This window comes from Budorcas taxicolor, chromosome 25, assembly GCF_023091745.1.
Source record: "Budorcas taxicolor isolate Tak-1 chromosome 25, Takin1.1, whole genome shotgun sequence".
Lineage (NCBI taxonomy): Eukaryota > Metazoa > Chordata > Mammalia > Artiodactyla > Bovidae > Budorcas > Budorcas taxicolor.
The window spans coordinates 45,846,279-45,865,937 of NC_068934.1; the positions used below are offsets into that span (position 1 = coordinate 45,846,279).

The following is a 19,659-nucleotide window of genomic DNA, read 5'->3' on the forward strand; positions in this document are numbered from 1 at the left end:
ATTCTGTTTTTTTCCTCTGTTGCTTTGCATTGGCCACTTAAGAAGGCTTTCTTATCTCTCTTTGCTATTTCTGGAACTCTGCATTCAATTAGATATATCTTTCCCTTTCTCCTTTGCCTTTCACTTTTCTTTTCTCAGGTATTTCTAAGACCTTCTCAGACAACCACTTTGCCTTCTTGCATTTCTTTTTCTTGGGGATGGTTTTGGTCACCACCTCCTGTACAGTGTTACGAACCTCCATCCATAGTTTTTCAGGCACTTTGTCTACCAGATTTAATCCCTTGAGTCTATTTATCACCTCCACTGTATTGTAAGGGATTTGATTTAGGTCATACATGAATAGCCTAGTGATTTTCCCTACTTTCTTCAATTTGAGCCTGAATTTTGCAGTAAAGAGCTGATGATCTGAGCCATAGCTAGCTCCAGGTCTTGTTTTTGCTGACTGTACAGAGCCTGTCTATCTTCGGCTGCAAAGAATATAATCAGTCTGATTTGGATACTGACCATCTGGTGATGTCCCTGTGTGGAGTCATCTCCTGTGTTGTTGGAAGAGAGTGTATGGATATATACTATATTTTATTTTCCCATTTGTCATCACCCATTGGTTATAATGAATAATGTTGCTGTGAACATTAGTATGTGTGTTTTTGTGTGGACATGTTTTCATTTTCTTGGATAAATACTTAGAAATGAAATTTCTGGGTCATATGGTAACTCTCAACCAGTTTGAGGAGCTGCAAGACTCTCTTTCCATAGAGTTGTCTTGTTCTATATTCCCACTAGCTATGGGAGGCTGTATGAGGCTTTTGCTTTTTCACATCCTCACCAGCACTTATTACCTAGTAGGTTAAGTCTTTCATCCATTTTGAGTTAATTTTTGTGTGTGGTAAAAGATAGTGGTTCAGTTTCATTCTTTCGTGTGTAGCTGTCCACTTTTCCCAACACCATTTATTGAAGAGACTGTCCTTTCCCTGTTATATGTTCTTGCCTCCTTTGTCATAAATTAATTGACCTTGTATGTGAGGAGGTTATTTCTGTGTGCAAATGAATGCTTTCTAAAAATGATTGTTGTGGGAAACCATATTTATTTCAGTGGTATTGCTCTTGCTTTTTGACATGCTTGGAACTCATCTTTTGGAGTTCTTTTCTAAGACACATATGTGAAATAAGGTGAGGAAGAGAACTGAGTGATGGCTTTCAAAACACAAACCCGTTTAAGAAATCTGTCAGCGAAAATAACCAGCCTCCCTTCAAATATAAAGGTACCTAAAAGTATTTTCGAGCATTGGTGGCATTTTTAGAGTAAGAGGTCTACTAAAAATAGATCTTTTGGCCTTTAAGCTGTGACTTATGACAACAAACTGCTAGGTAAGAGTGTTATAAGGGGTTTTTTGGCCGAACTTGGGAAAGATAACAGGTATTCATCAGTGTTTCTACCTAAAACTGGTAAATTGAATCTCGCTCTCCTCTGGTGTGTAACCATCAGTTTTATTTACTTTAATTTTAATTTCTTATTTCTGCTCTTTCCCTGGTCCCATTCCCTAAGAGACTTTTCTCCAGTGTCTCATTTTCTTAACGTGTTTATATAAATTCTGGTGCTGTGTAATTGATTCTAGATCATCAGTATCTAAATTCCAGGTTTGGTTGTTCTTAGCACATACACCTTCTCACCCAGACCTCCCCCACCCGTTGGAACCTCAGTTGATGAGCACCACGGCAGGCGGGGGTGGGGGTGGGGATGATGGGCAGCAGAGGGCGCGGGGAACCTCACCAGGAAACTAAGGACCAAACCAGCCTCTTTTTCCATTCCCAGTTTTATTATTTTTTTAACCCAAGGCATGCTGTGCTCCCTGTTTCCTTCTATTTGTGTTGATAGGGAGAGGGGTGTTCTGAGTGGGGTGGTAGATATTTTTTTATTCGTTTAAACTATTTTAATACTCAGAGGGATATGGGAAAGGTAAAGTGAGGAGCTCCGCTTGGGTGTAACCAGGTGGTGGTAGGGTCTGGGCTAGGCAGGCCCTTGTGTAAGCAGTGGCAGGTACCTTTAGCTGTAGATTGGAAGGAAGCCATGAAATGTCTCTCTGAAAATCTTTCTTTTGCTAGTCTGCCTTCTGAGATTTGGCTTCTGATCTTCTCCCATGACACACACATCTTTCCCCAGTATCTTGAACCCTGGGGTTTTATGTTAACAGGGCTTCCCTGGTGGCTCAGGTGATTAAGAATCTGCCTGCACTGTGGGAGACCTGGGTTGGGAAGATCCCCTCGAGGAGGGCATGGCAACCGACTCCAATGTTCTTGCCTGGAGAATCCCCCTAGACAGAGGAGCCTGGTGGACTGCAGTCTGTGGGGTCGCACAGAGTTGGACACAGTAGAGCGACTAAGCACAGCACAGCCTGGAGCTGGGCTGCCTCACTGTTGCCGCCCACACAAGTTGTCCCATGTGCATGTGTTACAGAAATTTCAGCAACTTTTAATACTGGCTAAACTAAACTAACTATACCAAAAGGTAAATTTGCAGCATAGGCAACATGTTATCTTAAGAAAAAAATTAAAAGTGTACAACTCAGTGGTTTTTAGTATATTCAAGGTTGTGCAGATGTCACCACTGTTTAGTTCTAGAACATTTTTAATTGTTCCCCAAAGAAGCCCACGTTGTTAAGTTACTTTCTATTCCTCTGTCTCCCCAGCCCCTAGCATCCATTAATCTACTTTCTGTCTCTGTGGATTTGCCTATTCTGGACATTTCATGAAAATGAAAATGGCTTTTTGAGGGTAATGACTGAGTATGTGGAGCTGCCCCATGAGCCAGAGCTATTATATCTCCTCCTCTTCCACTTCCTGTTGTACACAGTAAAGGTCATTTGTACAGCAGAAAATTAAAATAAAAAATGAAATTATGTAATACTCGATCTGTTGTGTTTGGTATCTTTCACTTAGTATGTTGTTTTCAAGATTCTTCCATGTGTAGCACATAACAGTACTTTGTTCTTTTTTGTGGCCAAATAATATTCCATTGTGTAAATATACCACATTTTGTTAATCCATTCATCAACTGACTGACATTTGGGTTGTTTCTGCCGTTTGGCTGTTATAAATAATGTTCTGCTCTGAGCATCTGCATTTTAGATATGTTTTTAATTGTTTTGGATATACACCTAGGAGGAGAATTGCTGAATCATGATTTACTGTTTAATGTTTTGAGAAACTGCCAAACTTTTCCAGAATGGCTGCAATATTTTACATTCCCATCAGCATTGGAGAAGGAAATGGCAATCCACTCCAGTATTCTTGCCTGGAGAATCCCATGGACGGAGAAGTCCATGGGGTCGCAAAGAGTCAGACATGACTGAGCGACTTCACCTTCACCTTCAACATTATGTTAGGGTTCCAGTTTCTCCACATGCTCTTCAACACTTGTTATTGTCTGCCTTTTTTGGTAATAGCCGTCCTGGTGGGTGTAAAGTGGTATATTGTTGTGGTATTAATCTGTATCTTCCCTAATGACCAGTGATCCTAAGCACTTTTTATGTGCTGGTTGACCATTCGTATGTTTTCGTTTGGGAAGACATTATCTTTAATGCTAAGTATTGATGGTCTGCTCTTTGGAATGCTGTTGCTTAGGTTAACTTTATCTGCTGTAAAAGAGGTTTTGCTTCATTAATTAAAATGTTTTAGTCTATTCTCAAAGGTTGTTTTAGAAAGCTAATCCAGAAGTAGACTTCCCCATAAAAAATTATGTTTTGTATCCTGGTCTGTAAAGTCTATAAAGACAGTTTGTCCACCCTCTGATAAACGATGGTAGATAAATTAAATGTTTCATTGGACTTTTCCTGGTGGTCTAGTGGTTAAAACTTTGTGCTCCCAATGCAAGGGGTGTGGGTTCAGTCCCTAGTCAGGGAACTAAGATCTCATGCTGTGTGGTGCAGCCAGGAAAAAAAATGTTTAGTAGACCCTATTTGGTCATATTTTTGTTGTAAATTTATCTGTAGGCTCAAAGAGTTAGCAGTGTAAAATTTACAAGTAGGGAACTTAGTGACTCATTTTAAATTTCGTACATTGTGAGAATATTAGCTGACCTTTATTTGAGAAAAAGATCTACAAAGCAAGGCAAATGGATGCTTAACATAGCAACTGAAAATCTTGAAAAGGTGTATGATTTCATCCTTCTGTCCCTCTCTCCCCAGCGTGGTACCATGCGACGACGCTATGAAGATGATGGCATTTCAGATGATGAAATTGAAGGAAAAAGAACTTTTGACTTGGAAGAGAAACTCCACACCAACAAATATAATGCAAATTTTGTTACTTTTATGGAAGGAAAAGGTCAGTATCATTTGGGTTCAGACCTGCAGCCACTTGATGTAGGAGGTTGTAGACTCTGGGAGCTGTGGGCTCAGCATGTCTGCAGCCAAAATACTGCCTGTTAATGCTGTGATGCTGTTTATCTTTATTTTCTCTTGTTACACAATGCCGCTCATGCACCAGCCTCCCCTGGCCCCCCAGTCCTACCCCATGAGTCATTCTCTGCTATGTTGGAAGAAGCAAGTGTTTATTAGGACAGGAATGTTGGGATTTTTTTCCTAAAGGCCTCTCCCTTCTCTCATCCCTTGGTTTGGGTTTAATTAAGAAGAGTTCAATAACCATTCTTTTAAGCATGTACCTGCGCCACCATGACTGAGCTCCATGGGTGTCATGCAGCTTTGTTCTTGGGCAAACTGACAAGGATGTCATGATACGTATTGCAGTGGGCAGAATTAAATTTTAGGCTGTTAAGGCACAGGATGTGATTTCTGCTTGGGATTTATGAGATGACTCAATAGTACTATCCCCTGTTGGTTAAATTCTGAATTATTGTGGAAATATAGATTTAGCAAAGCCCTTGAGTCCTGCTTCTCAGTGTGCTCTCCCTATACCTCAAGAGATGTTTCTTAGTAACAAGCATGTATTACCTAACAGCAAAACTGTATACACAGAAATAGCAAACACCATCTCTTATCATATTACATAGCTCCTTTTATCTTTTTCCAGCTAAACCTCTTGGCCTTTCTAACAATTGTTTTCTTATGGTGACAGATTTTAATGTAGAGTATATCCAGCGGGGTGGCTTAAGAGATCCTCTGATTTTCAAGAATTCCGATGGACTTGGAATAAAGTAAGTGTTCACTGTTGGGTTTGGCTGCAAAGTGGCCACATTACACCCAGGGCTATAGACAGTGCAGTATTGATAATCCAAAGCATAGATCATTGAAACTGTCTGAAGTGTGTTGTTATATGTAAATGGGAAAATATAGATGAACTATAAAGAAAATAAATGTAAATCTCCTGAAATCTACCACCCTGAATAATCCCTATTAACCTTTTCTCATATATTTTTTCCTACATATATATGTACATCTGTTTATATATGTATAAACATATTTATATACGTATAAGCATTTATATTTAAAATATATTTTTTAATCCTCAGTTTGAAGATTGATGGGGCTTGACTGGGGAATTCTTAGTTCTTTAAGAAAAAACTCACCCTGACTAGAATAGTTGTGCTTCCCATTATACTTACTGGTGTTTGTTTCATAGGATGCCAGATCCAGACTTCACTGTGAATGATGTCAAAATGTGTGTGGGTAAGTGTTACACTTGAGGCCTTTGTCTTTGAGGCAAAGATCTAAGATTTACAGCTGAGTCTTAAATCTCTTACTGAGATTTTAAGGTTTAAGAGCATTAAACTATTTATTTGAAGTATATACTACTTGAAGTAGTGTCTTGATTAGATACTACTATTTAGCAACTGAGAATTTTCTCAAAGGGAGTTACCGAAGGTGCTTCATTGAGTACTTCTCAGGAGACATACAGCATCTGAACATCTGCCTCTTTCCTGCCTTCCAGTTTTACCACTGTGCATCCTTCCTTCTCTCCATGAAGAGCCTGCCTTCCAGGGTAAAATTTCAAAAGTAGAATTGTATTTCTCTGAGTCAAGAATGAAACCTCATTTATCATTCTCGTCCTTCCCTAAAAGCCATAGAGAAATCTCCAGAAAATTTTCACTAATGCTACATTTGGCAACATGGCTAAGGTTTGAAACTTCGTAAACTGCGAAGTAAATACATTAAAATATCTCTTCATCAGTGTTTGGTTAACTTGAGTCTTTAATCAGATTTGTATTTCATTATATTCAAAATTTAGGGGGAAAAAAGCAAATTAGAGCAGTGTAATTAAAGAAGAAAACTTCTGGTGTCACTAAGTGAAAGTCACTCAGTCATGTCCGACTCTTTGCAACCCCATGGACTGTAGCCTGCCAGGCTCCAGGGATTTTCCAGGCCAGAATACTGGAGTGGGTTCTGTTCACTTCTCCAAGGGCTCTTCCCAGCTCAGGGATTGAACCCTGGTCTCCCACAGTGCAGGCAAATTTTTTACCATCTGAACCACCAGGAAAGGCTTTGGGTCAATTTTCTGCACATCATTGGAGTTCAGTGTGGCCCTGAGACATGCCAGGATCCTCAGGAATTCAGAGATTGTTACTCTCATATACATAATCAGGCAGTAAAGTGGATTAAAATGTTTTAGGAATATTTCTAACAGAACGTGAAATGAAAGGAGCTTTGGATGCTCTCCCCCTGACAGTTTCTGTTGTGCCTCGTCCTCTGTGCCGAAGCTTCAGTGCAGGCTCTCCCTTTGAAATGAAGTATTGCAGTACTGTCTCTTGGCCACTTGAGGGCTTTTTTTAGACAGCTGAAAAACTGTTTATCCAAGGGGTGAATGTCAGAGGTAGAGGAAGGTTCTCTAAATCGCTGTATTTTTCACTCCCCTACATGTTTCTTTGTTAGATGCTGCTTTTCTTCCTGTCACTGTGTATTTCCTATTACTCAGCACAGTCTCTGGGGTGTAGTAGATACTCAGTAAATCTGTTTAGTAGTTACTCTTCACAAGGCAGGGTTCTCAGGGGGCTTCAGAAAACCTAATAGTAGAGTACTTATTGGTCTGTTACTTGACTTTTTTTCCTAATGACCTCCAGGAAGTAATTCTTTGGATCCATAAGTTAATGAGCCACCACAGCTTTTCTCTATTGGTCAGGCATTCTTATGGGTCTATAGTCCACCCCACTCCAGTACTCTTGCCTGGAAAATCCCGTGGATGGAGGAGCCTGGTAGGCTGCAGTCCATGGTGTCACTAAGAATTGGGCACGACTGAGCGACTTCACTTTCACTTTTCACTTGCATGCATTGGAGAAGGAAATGGCAACCCACTCCAGTGTTCTTGCCTGGAGAATCCTGGGGACGGGGAAGCCTGGTGGGCTGCCGTCTCTGGGGTCACAGAGAGTTGGACACGACTGAAGTGACTTAGCAGCAGTAGTATAGTCCACAGATGACTTGCATCAGAATCATATGTGGTACTTGTTAAAAATATAGACTTCTAGATCCTGTCATAGACTTAAAGGATCTACATTTCTGAGCTATACTAATATAGAGACTTATTTACTCACTAGTTTTCTTGTGGATTTCTTCCTACCACTTTCTCATGTCCTCTGTATGTATACTGCTAAAAATGGTTGGAGCCCTTCCTAACCTTATATTCCAGCTAGACCTGTGGATGGTCATAGATAACTTTGTTGTGATTTAAATAAAGCGGTGATTATATTTAAACTGGCAAGACTTATCAGAAATTTCAGCTTTATGCTTTGCGCCCAAATTGTTTGAAGTGTGGATAGTTTTTTCTTGGATAACGGATGATTGTTAAAATTCAGTGAACAACATATTGGTGATTACATAACCCATTATTACTAAATATACTTTGGCTAATTGATTCTTTTCTACCTAAAGAATGTTACATCTCCAGTGTCAGTTCATGTCCCCCAAAGAAGAAAAGTTTCCGCATTCTATTGTGGAAACTTTATGTAAGGGGATATGTTTTATTTTTAAAGTGTGGACTCATAACTGACAGGTTTCAAATCCCAAAATGTGAAGAACAGTGTCTGGCACATAGTATTTGCTCAGTTAATGTTAGCTATTACTATGACTGACTGTCATTCTTTTCTTTAAGTGCTCTGGTAGCCTTGGCAGAATGGTGTTTGCTTTGATCTACATTCCTAAAGAAGAGCATTTACTTTTTTTTATTATGGTAAAATACAAATAATTTAATATTTATCATTGTAATAATTTTAAAGTATTCAACTCAGTGACATTAAGTATATTCACAATCTGCAGCCATCACTAATACCAACTTTCTGAAATCCTACATCACCCTAAACAGAAACCCAATACCCATTAAGTAGTCATTCCCTGCTCTTGCTTTCCTTCAGGCCCTGGCAACCACTAATCTACTTTATATCTATAGATTTGCCCATTTTGGATATTTCATGTAAATGGAATGATAAAACATGTAGCCTTTTGTGCATGACTTCTTTCACTTAGTATAATATTTTTGAGGTTTATCTGTATTGTAGCATATAACAATACTTCCTTTTTATGGTTGAATAATCCATTCATTGTATGGGTATGCCACATTTTGTTAATTGATTGATCTCTTGGTGGACATTTGAGTTATTTCTACCTTTTTACTATTATAATTAGAACTGCTAAGAACATTAATGTGTGAGTTTTGTTTGAACATTTGTGTTTGATTCTTTTGGATACATACCTAGGAGTAGAGTTGCTGGGTCATATGGTTATTCTAGGTTTAATTTATGGAAGAACCATTAAGCTGTTTTCCATAGCAGCTGTGCCATGTTAACACTCCACCCAGCACAGTCTGATTTCTCTGCATCCTTGCCAGCCCTTGTTATTTTCCTTTTATTTTTATTATTGCCATCCTAGTGGGTGTGAAGTGGTATCCCAAGGCAGTTTTGGTTTAGCATTCGCCTCTTCTTCCAAGTAATGAAGGTTTAGTCTGTTGTCTTACATTATCAGTCATCTTTTTATATGTATCCTGCCATATCTGCTCTGTTGTGACCATATTCTTGTCATCTTGCCTATTATCTCTTATATCTAACTAGACCGTAAACTCCTTGAGAGCAGGGGACCAGATCCTAACACTATCCTTGGTCTATCCACCAAGGCTAGGTATATATAGTAGGTATTTGTTAGTTTCTTACAAATTGAATAGTACTCTTAATATTCCAATGGCAGCTTTTCCTTTTCTCACCTCCTTAACCACTGTTTTCTTAACTTTTTAGCTGGACTGCCTCTCCGTATCTTCTCTTATGCTATTACCTCTGTGTGGAATTCACAGTGTTGAATCTTACTGAAATTCTGTTTAGTCCTCCAGTCCCAACTCAAATGTCTCCTCTTTTCTCTCTTTTTCTAAAAGCCTTCTCCGATCAGTCTAGTTAAAACAATTTTTTTCTTTTGATTTTTCATTTTTACTACCGTTTAATTAATTAGCATCTATTTTATGTCAAACATTTTACTTCATTGACTAAATCCTCACATTGGCCCACAAGGTGATATTATCCCCCAGTTACAAAAGAAAATATTAAGGTTTAGAAAAATTAAATAACTTGCCTAAATAATATTAGAGCTGAGATTTAAACTTAGGTCTCTTTGACTCTGAGGCTGTTGTTTTCTCCCCCTGCATTTTATGTGGCCTCTTTGGCATTCTGCCTTCTGTTGTGGTTGTTACAGTTGGTTGAGAATCTTGTGTCCATTAAGATGTCTTTATCATTCAGTAAGTATTTATGGAATGTATGAAATTTATCATCTATGAATGGTACTTAGTACTTAAAATTGTTAGGATTGAGATATTGAATAAAGATTCAGTGCCTGACCATGTAGTAAACATGCCATAGGGAGTGATTATTGTTTTTGGTATTAATCATTGTCATTCTCATTCTTTCTGATTTGATTTTCTGTTGATTACCTCTTTCAAGTAACAGCTATTTCCTGTCTATTTATTGCTGAATACTATAAAGGAAAAAGAATAGTTTGTTTACTTTCATTTGTATCTTATATTCTTAATATATTTAAGGATATCAGTGGCTCAGTAGAAATGATCAATGCATCTTTCATGGCAGGGAGTCGTCGTATGGTGGATGTCATGGATGTGAACACACAGAAAGGCATTGAAATGACTATGGCTCAGTGGACACGCTACTATGAGACCCCAGAGGAGGAGCGAGAAAAACTCTATAATGTCATCAGCTTAGAGTTTAGCCACACCAGGCTGGAGAACATGGTGCAGAGGCCCTCCACGGTTAGTCTAATCATTGTCTCCACATTGTCTTTGTCACCAGGATGGTTGTTTATACACTGGGAGAAGTTCTTAAACATAGTGGGATAAAGATGAAGATGAACAAGAAAATTTAAAAAGAGTAACTTGTACTTTTTGAGGGTTTATCATTTCCAGCATCACTTGATTTTTTTATAGGGAGAGGCCATTCTGATAATTTTGGAACTTTGTCACTTGCATGTAATGGGGAAGAGTCTTAAAATTCACTCTGATAAGAACTGTAACTAGGAAGTTTTCCTAGTAAATTTCTATCCTATAGGTTTATACTTGTAGAGATGCTTGGGAGAAAAATGATTTAGAGGCAGGTGAGTAGATGCTATTGGATGATTAGTAGCAACAGATTGACAACCCAGCATGGGGGAAAGTTAGTTTTTGGTGCTTAACTTTCCTGAGGTAGATACTGATTTAACCCCTCTCTTATGAAAGTGGCTATCTACAAGATCCTTTCCTTGAGGGGGATTGGTTTCACTTTTAAAATATACTTAGTCATTTTTGGACCACTTTTATTCCTGTCTCAGAACTCACTTGAGTCAAGTAGTCCATCTGGAACAATGGCATTTGGAATGTACTATTATTTTAAACATCATATTAAAGTCTCAGTGTTTTATCCTGTCTTCATTTAAATGATCCTAATTGTACCCTTTGACTTTCAAAGTTAAAATGTGGTTAATTGGTTATAATAATGTCATTTATATATATATATATATACACATACATACCTTCAACTTACTAGATAGTTGCATTATTATCACTAACACATTGGTATGTACAGACCAAGGGAAAATGTTCTGTCAGTGTGATGTAAAGAGAGCCCCGGTCATGACATGAAAGAAGAAATGAGGCAGAGAAGAAAGACCAGAATCCCAGGCAGGAGGAATAGTATGTACAAAAGTAGGTGCAAGGAGATTAAGCTGGGCAACTTTGAACTGTCCATTGTGGGTGGTAGCACGAAGTGAGATTCTCTTTAGAGGAGAGAGATGGCTTCTGCTGTCATCCCAGCAGTAACTTAGAAGTAGATGAAAAAGTAGCAGATATAATGTGCAAGTTTGTTTGGTGATGGGGAAATGAGTTCATGGAAGGCCATGGGCTGTTTTTGCAGTGTATGATTTGATTATGTCCCAGTTTGGCCCTGTATTGGTACAGAACAGGTAGAAACTGGTGATTATCCGTCCTGGAGACTTGTTATCCAGAGCCTAAAGAGTAACCTAAGAAAAAGGTATGAACACCTTACTACAGTATTCTTTTGGTAGTCAGATGATACCCAATAATATCAAACAGAAAGAAGACAGAGTGACTTACTGCTGCAGGTGAGATTCTAGCCAGAAAGATCCAACTATCTCTGAGCGAACACTTAACAAAAAAATACTCATGTGTTCCTAATTTTTCTGTTCCTGTCCAAACATAAGAACTTATAGTAAGTATATTGAACAAGTCAGTTATCCTTTACTCTGGTAAAGGCTTTCCAAAGGACGGTTCCAGGAGATGGGAGATGATGGCCACTACACTGAGAGAGCGGAAAATAGGTTCTGTTGGATGAGAAGAAAGAAACCTGGAGCCCAGTTTATGTTCCTAGGCCCCGTGGGTGTTTGGTGAAAGCTGTTGGATCCCTGAGTGGAACTTCTTTGAAATGGGACAGAAACTGAATCTTCATAGTTGTTCATCTTGCTTATTTAAACTTGCGTGTCATCAGCGACCCCTTCCAAAAACTCACGGTTTACATCTGAGTATCCACTCAACATTCACCTACATCATTACACACAGATTGTATGCATTTATCTAGATACATGTTGTAAGGAAATAAATTATGGAATATATATGGACATAAGTTATAAAGCTTACCAGATACATCTTTTTTATAGCCATGTTAGATACCTGCAGCACCAGAGCTTTGCTGAATCCATGGTGGTTTGACTCACACTTAGCTACTTAACTGTTTCTTGGAGTTCCGTGGTTGGATGCAGACATTTGAAGATATAGGACATGTTACGATTCAGTGTAAAGTGTTTCAATAAGTTCATACAGTTTTCATTTCTCATTTCTTTCAGCACATATTATTTAAAACAAGTTCCTGGACTTCCCTGGTGATCAGTGGTTGAGACTCCATGCTTCCGTTGCAGAGGGCATGGGTTCAGTCCCTGGTGGGGGAAGTTCCCCATGCTGCATGGAGTGGCCAAAGGAAAAAACCAGACTCCTAAACTCTGATAACATTATTTCAGAAAATTTTAATACTTTTTACATGTAATCCTCACAATATTCCTTTGAGGTAATTATCCTCATTTTACAGATAAGTTCCAGAGCCTCACAAAAGATCTTGAGAAAACATGATAGACCTGGAACTTCTGATTCCTAACCCAGTAGGTTCTATAGCACATTGCTCATATAAGGCTGCAAATCCCTATGGAATTCTTTTCTCCTCCCCTCTCCTTTCCTCCTCCCCTCTTCTTTCCTCCTCCGCTCTCTTTTCCTCCTCCCTTCTCCTTTCCTTTTCTTAAATGTTTGGTATCTTGGCTCTTCTAGCAGTTTGTCTTTCAGTAAGTTTACAGGAATCTTCCAGACAGCGCCTTTTATCTCCACCCTGCAGCCCCCACCCCTGCCGGTATAGCTGGTGAGGCCGGTCTGCCACACAGAGAGGGCTCTATTGGGTACTACTGCGTCATTTAATGACTTCTTAAAAAGTGACTTTGTTTTGATCAGTGCTATCTTTGTGATCATGCTCGTGGAACCATTAGTCTTCATTTTCACTGAATAATTATATCTAGAATGTTTGCCTGTTGACTCTGAATTTAACAAAAGATTGTTTGCTTGCTGGAAGTTAAATTGTAGTCTTTCAGTATGTGTTTTGAGAATTTCTGTTTTTCTTGACTTTAGCATTCTCTTTAATCCCAACCTAAATGTCCTTCCTCCTTTTAAAGGTGGATTTCATTGACTGGGTGGACAATATGTGGCCAAGGCATTTGAAAGAAAGTCAGACTGAATCAACCAACGCCATCTTGGAGATGCAGTACCCTAAAGTGCAAAAGTAAGTGGCTTTCCCTGTGTTTCCACAGTGTGCTGTGGGAGGCCAGAGTGATAGCCAGGAATGGGTCCTCCCTTATAGCCTTGCTTCCTGTCCCAAGAGAGTCAAGTTTAGTTCCAAAGGAAGAGTGTATGTAAGAGCCCCATAGCCGTGATAACATAAAGGAAAACAAACTTTTCTTCTGATACTGTGATGACTTGAGATTGCATTCCTCTCACCAGCTGGGAGTTTATATCAGGTGGAAGATGGAGGGGAGTACACAGGGGAGAGTGTGGCATTGTGGTGGGAAAAGTCTCCTTTTTCTCATCAGTGCACTAACGCTACTGCTTTTTTTGGGTCAGGTACTGTCTGATGAGTGTTCGAGGCTGCTATACTGACTTCCATGTGGACTTCGGTGGTACCTCTGTTTGGTATCATATCCATCAAGGGGGAAAGGTATGGTCACAGTTGTGATGGGGATTGGAATCTGAAGCTGGTTATATGACTTAGCTTCAGTTCATGCATGCTTCATATACCCTGAAAACTAGTCTGTTAGGAGATACACATACACCTATCTGGAGAGAATCATAGATTAAGTTGACTTTCTTGGTTAGAATCCAGTAGAAATTGGTGTCCATCTAGTCCATTTTCCTTTTGCCAATATTGTCACCAGTACTTAAAACTTTTAACAGTCCTGTTTCTAGATTCCCAAAGCAGAATTCTCCAAATGAAGGCAAGGAAGTGGTTTTAAGAGGAAAAGATAACTTCTCTACATGGAAGTATAGTCAATAGTAGAAGGGAACACAAAGTGCGGCTAGATTGACAATGAAATCAGTCGATTGGGATCCAGACCACTTTTCCCTGTATAGAGGCATTGGTCTGAAATGCAGCCAGAGGAAGCCTTTAAGTCCTGTATGGGGATATAAATAGATTTCGAAAGATTATCCTCATTCACAAAGCCTTATATGCCAGCTTCTGAGAGTGCTTCTGAGTGCTGTTGGAGAATGGAAATGTAGAATTAATATCAGAGGTTTATAGTATTACACTCTTACTGTTACCCTTTTTTTCTTGTAAGAAATGAAAGCATTTATGAGAGAAAAGTACAACTGGAATGAAAACAGATGATGCTTTTAAGTGAGGGCTGAATTAGAACAGCTATATCGCCAAATCCAGAGTCACTTTGTTTACTTTAAATCTATTTAAATGGTGTCTTGAGTTTTGTCCTTTTGATCTTGGTTACTACCTTGGAATCGAGCAACCCAGGCCTTTCTTTTGAAGTTACTGTATACCTAACTAACTGAGGCCAGCCAGCTAGGGGCAAGGAAGGGACTGCCTAGGTGGCAAGCTTAATGCCCTCCTTCACCCTGAATCCTGTATAGGTTCCGGGTTCTACAATCAAACCTCAGGGAAGTCCTAATGCTGTTTGATCAAGTGGAGGACAGAAAAGGTCTACTTCCCTGAGGCCTCTAGAATTTCCCAAATGGTCAAGTTCTGTAGGCTGGGAGGATTGCTTGCTTCTCTTGTACCTGTTGGTCTTAAATTTGTACCTGTTTTATCAGTTGAGGGAGACGACTGGGTCATGTCAATGGCTGTTAACAGACTGGAGTTTTTTAACTCACAGGTCTTCTGGCTCATCCCCCCTACAGCCCACAACCTGGAGCTGTACGAGAATTGGCTGCTGTCAGGGAAACAGGGAGACATCTTTCTGGGTGACCGGGTATCAGATTGCCAACGCATTGAGCTAAAGCAGGGCTATACCTTCGTCATTCCCTCAGGTAAGCAAGATGGAAAAAAGTGAGTTGTCTGTTCTAGCCTCTGAGAGAGCCACACTACAGCGAGTGCTTACAACTTCTGCCCTCCGTTCCCTTTCTCCTAGGCTGGATTCACGCTGTGTATACTCCTACAGACACATTGGTGTTTGGAGGCAATTTTTTGCATAGCTTCAATATCCCCATGCAGTTAAAAATATACAACATTGAAGATCGAACACGGGTAAGTAACTGTAAGAATTAAATGTGAAGAGGTTTCATATATCTGTTTTTACTCTGCTTACTGTGTAACACTCAAGCTGTTGTACTTTAACATATAATGTGTACACTGCCTTTCTCAACTGGGGTTCCATGAGAGAATTAAACTTTGTAGAAAATGATTTGTGTGTCTTATTTTGTCAGTTTTCCACAGGGTGTTACATAGCTGATAAGTCATCCGGGATATATAGGGGAAAAGTTTCATGCAGTAGATACCTTAAGGCAAGAGTTGACAAACTTTTTTGTAAAGAACCAGACAGTAAATATTTTAGGCGTTGTGGGCCATACAGTATCTGTCACAAGCACTTACTCTGCCTTCTGGAATGAAGCACTTAAACAAGTGAGGATGGCTCAAATATAATACAATTGTATTTATGGACACTGAAATTTGATTTCATATAATTTTCTTATGTCACAAAATTCTCTTTTAGTTAAATTCTGCCTTACCCCCCACCATTTAAAAGTATGATATGTTAATGATTGATGAATCTTGGGAAAGCTATGAAAGTCTTAGTGGTACTGCTCTATAAACTTTTTGGTGTGTTAAAACTTTTCAGGATTAAAAATCAAAAAATAATTAATCATTTTGGTGCCTATTTTGAAACATGTATTTTGGTTAGAGCTACCTATTATATAAATATTATACATAAGAGACAAGATTGTTGCTGTCGGAGTTATAGAGATTGCCCTGTTAGAATTAAGAGAGGATACAGTGCTTTTAAAATAAATTTTATCGAAGTGAATTTTATAGAATTTTATAGCTTGTTTGTTAAAAGTAGTGAAACTACAAAAGATATAATAGTAGTTTACTAAGTTTGAAGTTAAAGTAACAGTAAAAATAGTTAAAATGTTTTAAAAGAGAAAAATCACATAATTTCATAGTAAAATACTCTTATTTAACTCAAAATCATTTTGCAATAATACCATCTACCTTGTTGTAAGATTCAATCGAAAATATTTTTTAAAAGCATTCCCTTTTTTGGCCAAAAATTGCCATTATGCCCATTGCTTAATTGTTTGCTCAGTTTGAGGGAAGAAAGGGAGGATATATATTCAATACTGTAAGTAATTTTAACTCTGCATGAAAAAGTCTCCTGCAGACTGTTAAACTGGTAATAACTAATCTTGGTTTGTCTATCTAATTTTCCTAGACTTTGTTTATCAGAAAATGTCAAATTTCAGTATCTAACTGACATACTGTTTCATTTTTCTTAAATATGACTTAATTCTTTCCTTCCAAATAAGGAATTCTCTGTGTTTCCGTGAAATTGCACTGGGTCCTCTACACATGTCCACAGAGGCTTTTTTTTCTTTTTTGCTTTCTACACCCAAGCTTTTACATTGCCGGTACCAACCTGACATACATTTATTATGTTACCAACTTCTTTAAACTTAACAAAGTTTAACGTAAAAGAGAATGTGTAGAGAATGCTTTAGTAAAGAAATATAAGATATGTTATAAATTTAATGCAGTGTGTTAGTTACTTTTGCCATGCCGGTGTAGAAATACACTATTTGAATTGAGTATTGGTAAGTCTATTGATAGTGCTTAAAGGTTCAATAATTTTATAATGAATATTAAAAACTTTTTTTTCCGAAAATTCTAACCCAGCCTTAGAAATTGATGTGCTTTGTGGTGTCTGGCAGCATAGGTAAAATATAATGGGGTAGTTGGGGTGTATGATGTCCTGACTATTATTAGCTCAGTCTCTTGAGTTCCAAGTGAAAAATTAAAAGTGTAATGCCCATTTTATATTTTATTTTACTTTATTTTATTTTCTAAAACTTAAAAGGCAAACAGAGAAGCGCAGTGTATTATGTTTAATTGGGGGGGGATCAAGTATCTATTAATTCTTGTGTTCCCTCCTGCTGTACCAGAAGTAAATTAATTTTATTTTCGAACAAGGGAGGAAGAACCCTCTTCTAGTTGTTGAAGCTGTAGTGGCACCAGAGACTAAGATTCAGAACCTAGAGCCTTTGCATTGGAAAGCTAATGAAAAGTACATATCTCTCCTGCCTTGCAGTGAGGAAAGTGATCTTATTCCCCAGTGATGCCCTGTGACCTAGTGAAGGGTTTTGAAAAGGGGTGTCCATCTGAGTCTCCTCGATTTGGAAAGATTGCCTAACATAGAGCTTTGAAAAGTAGGTGGAAACATTCTCAGGAGTTACATATTCAGATCAATCCTAAAAGTATTGTTTTCCTTATCCTTTTGAAAGAAGACAGGCAGAATATACAAGCATACCTCAGAGATCTGGCACATTTGGTTCAGTACTGCTGTAGTAAAGTGAATATTGCCATAAACTGGATCACAGGAGTATTTTTATTTTTCCAGTGCATATAAAAGTTATATTCACATTATACATAGTCTGTTAGTTATTTTTACATTACTTGTCTGTTAATGTACAGTAGCATTGTATCTTTAAAAAAAAGTATGTACTTTAATTTTAAAATACTTGCAACAGAATTCTATAAAGCAGTTATCCTTCAATTAAAAAATGATTAATTAAAAAAACAAAAGACAAGAGTTAAAACAGGAAAAGAAAACACTTTATTGCTAAACAGTGTTAGTCATCATCTGACAAATGCAGGGTTGCTACAAATCTTCAATTTGTTTAAAAAAAAAAATAGGCCACAATATCTGTGAAACTCGGTAAAGTAAAGCACAGTAAAATGAGGTATGCCTCTATTTAAGATAATCTCCATGGTTGATCTTGCTCAGTGATTGATCCATGCTGATTTGCGGGTTCCTTGACCGTGATAAATCTAAAGGGCAATAATTTTTATTATAATTCACCTGGAATAATTTCATACTAATTTGGGGAAGAATGGAAAGAAAGCTAAAGATGGCAGCTGATGAGGCCACATGGAATAGTAAACTGATTTGCGGACATACCATCTTGGTAGAGTACAAACTATGAAGCAGGCAAGCTGAGAGCTATTAGTGGGAGGAAAATACTCAGTCTGGTGTTGTAGATGAGGTATAGGTTGGGAATGCATCTCTAATCGTACATTCATGTATGTAAGGACATAACAAAAACATTTTCCATTATATTCTGTGTTTCTTGGCCTTCTGATTGAGGTACCGGCAAGAATGGTTGATATATACAGTAAGTATATTGTGCCTTACTAACATTTTACTCTCTGTCTCAAAACTTCTTTTTGATGCTTTGCCACTCAACAAGACAGCTTCTTGATAGTTCTAAATGGTCTTTCCAAGTACCTGTTATCTTTAGTGATGATTTCCCAAGACGAACATTTTTTAAGTTGAGAGATTCACTTAAATTCTTGCTCCACATGGCAACCTAGGGTTACATGTTAACTAGAGAGAGTTTTTCCTGGGCTAATTATTGGAGTGATTGATTGTTACTCTCCTGAAAAATTATTAGCTTGATTTTCTCATTATTTTGTTCCCATGTTAGGTTCCTAACAAGTTCCGTTATCCATTCTATTATGAGATGTGTTGGTACGTGTTGGAGCGCTATGTGTACTGCATAACCAACCGCTCTCACCTAACTAAGGAATTTCAGAAAGAGTCCCTTAGCATGGGTAAGTGTTCCACCTACATGAACTTTCTTACTCCACAGGACTGAGGATAAGGCCAGGGATATTCCACAGGCTATTCCCCAGTTGTTTCGTTTTTATGGTTTATCTTTTGACTTATCTACTTAGAAGTACCAGTTTAATATGGCTACAGTTGATCCTCCTACCCAGATGTGAATTATTAGGGCTAAATGAAATATTCTGAATCTCATCTGGTGTTAGTACTTTGCTCTTCAAGAAAGTAATCAGTTGGAAATTCCCTGATGGTCCAGTGGTTAGGACTCTGTGCTTTCACTGCCGTGATCCAGGTTCAGTTCCTGGTTGGGGAACTAAGATCCTGCAAGCAGCTCTGTATGGGCAGAAAAAAAGTCTTAACATGTTTTATTGTGTAAAGAATGGTCTTTGGCACAATAAAAACTAGGATTGCATCATCAGAGTTACTCTTCAGGCACCAAAGTAAACAGTCGGTATACATTAAGTTGTTACGGCCTGTGAGGTGTATATATCATCTGTATTTTACAAATGGTGACATCAAGGTTCAAGGAAATTAAAAACTTGCTCATGATCTAAGAGTTAATAAATGGGAATGTTACAACTTAAATCATGTTGGTAAGATTGTAAAATGTGTATTCTTCTGAGTTTTAATGTCTCCCTAACTTACATCAGGAGAAATATTTTATTGGATGTCAAGGTAGTTTCAGTTATACATTTTTAGGCTATTCCATGCCTTGAAAATAAAGAGGAGCCAACACTGCCATATCCTGTGGTCATGTAAGCAAAATTCTTCTTGCCTTAGCATTTCATCTGAGGATAATTGATGTTGTCATTTGAAAATAAAACATGCTCAACAATATGTGAAAGCAGGATACAGAATT

The 19,659-nt window shown here is 38.2% G+C and overlaps 1 protein-coding gene across 4 annotated transcripts in view; it reads left to right on the forward strand.

The window, feature by feature from the left end:
* The window catches only part of KDM2A (lysine demethylase 2A), a 91,179-nt gene that overhangs the window by 46,768 nt on the left and 24,752 nt on the right, over positions 1-19,659 (forward strand). For all 4 annotated transcript variants that reach the window (XM_052661610.1, XM_052661611.1, XM_052661613.1 and 1 more), the window contains 9 exons: positions 4,185-4,323; positions 5,074-5,152; positions 5,578-5,624; positions 10,007-10,185; positions 13,134-13,240; positions 13,579-13,672; positions 14,838-14,991; positions 15,093-15,208; positions 18,664-18,790. In XM_052661610.1, coding sequence (XP_052517570.1) covers positions 4,185-4,323; positions 5,074-5,152; positions 5,578-5,624; positions 10,007-10,185; positions 13,134-13,240; positions 13,579-13,672; positions 14,838-14,991; positions 15,093-15,208; positions 18,664-18,790 — 1,042 coding nt within the window. The remainder of the gene's footprint in view (positions 1-4,184; positions 4,324-5,073; positions 5,153-5,577; positions 5,625-10,006; positions 10,186-13,133; positions 13,241-13,578; positions 13,673-14,837; positions 14,992-15,092; positions 15,209-18,663; positions 18,791-19,659) is intronic.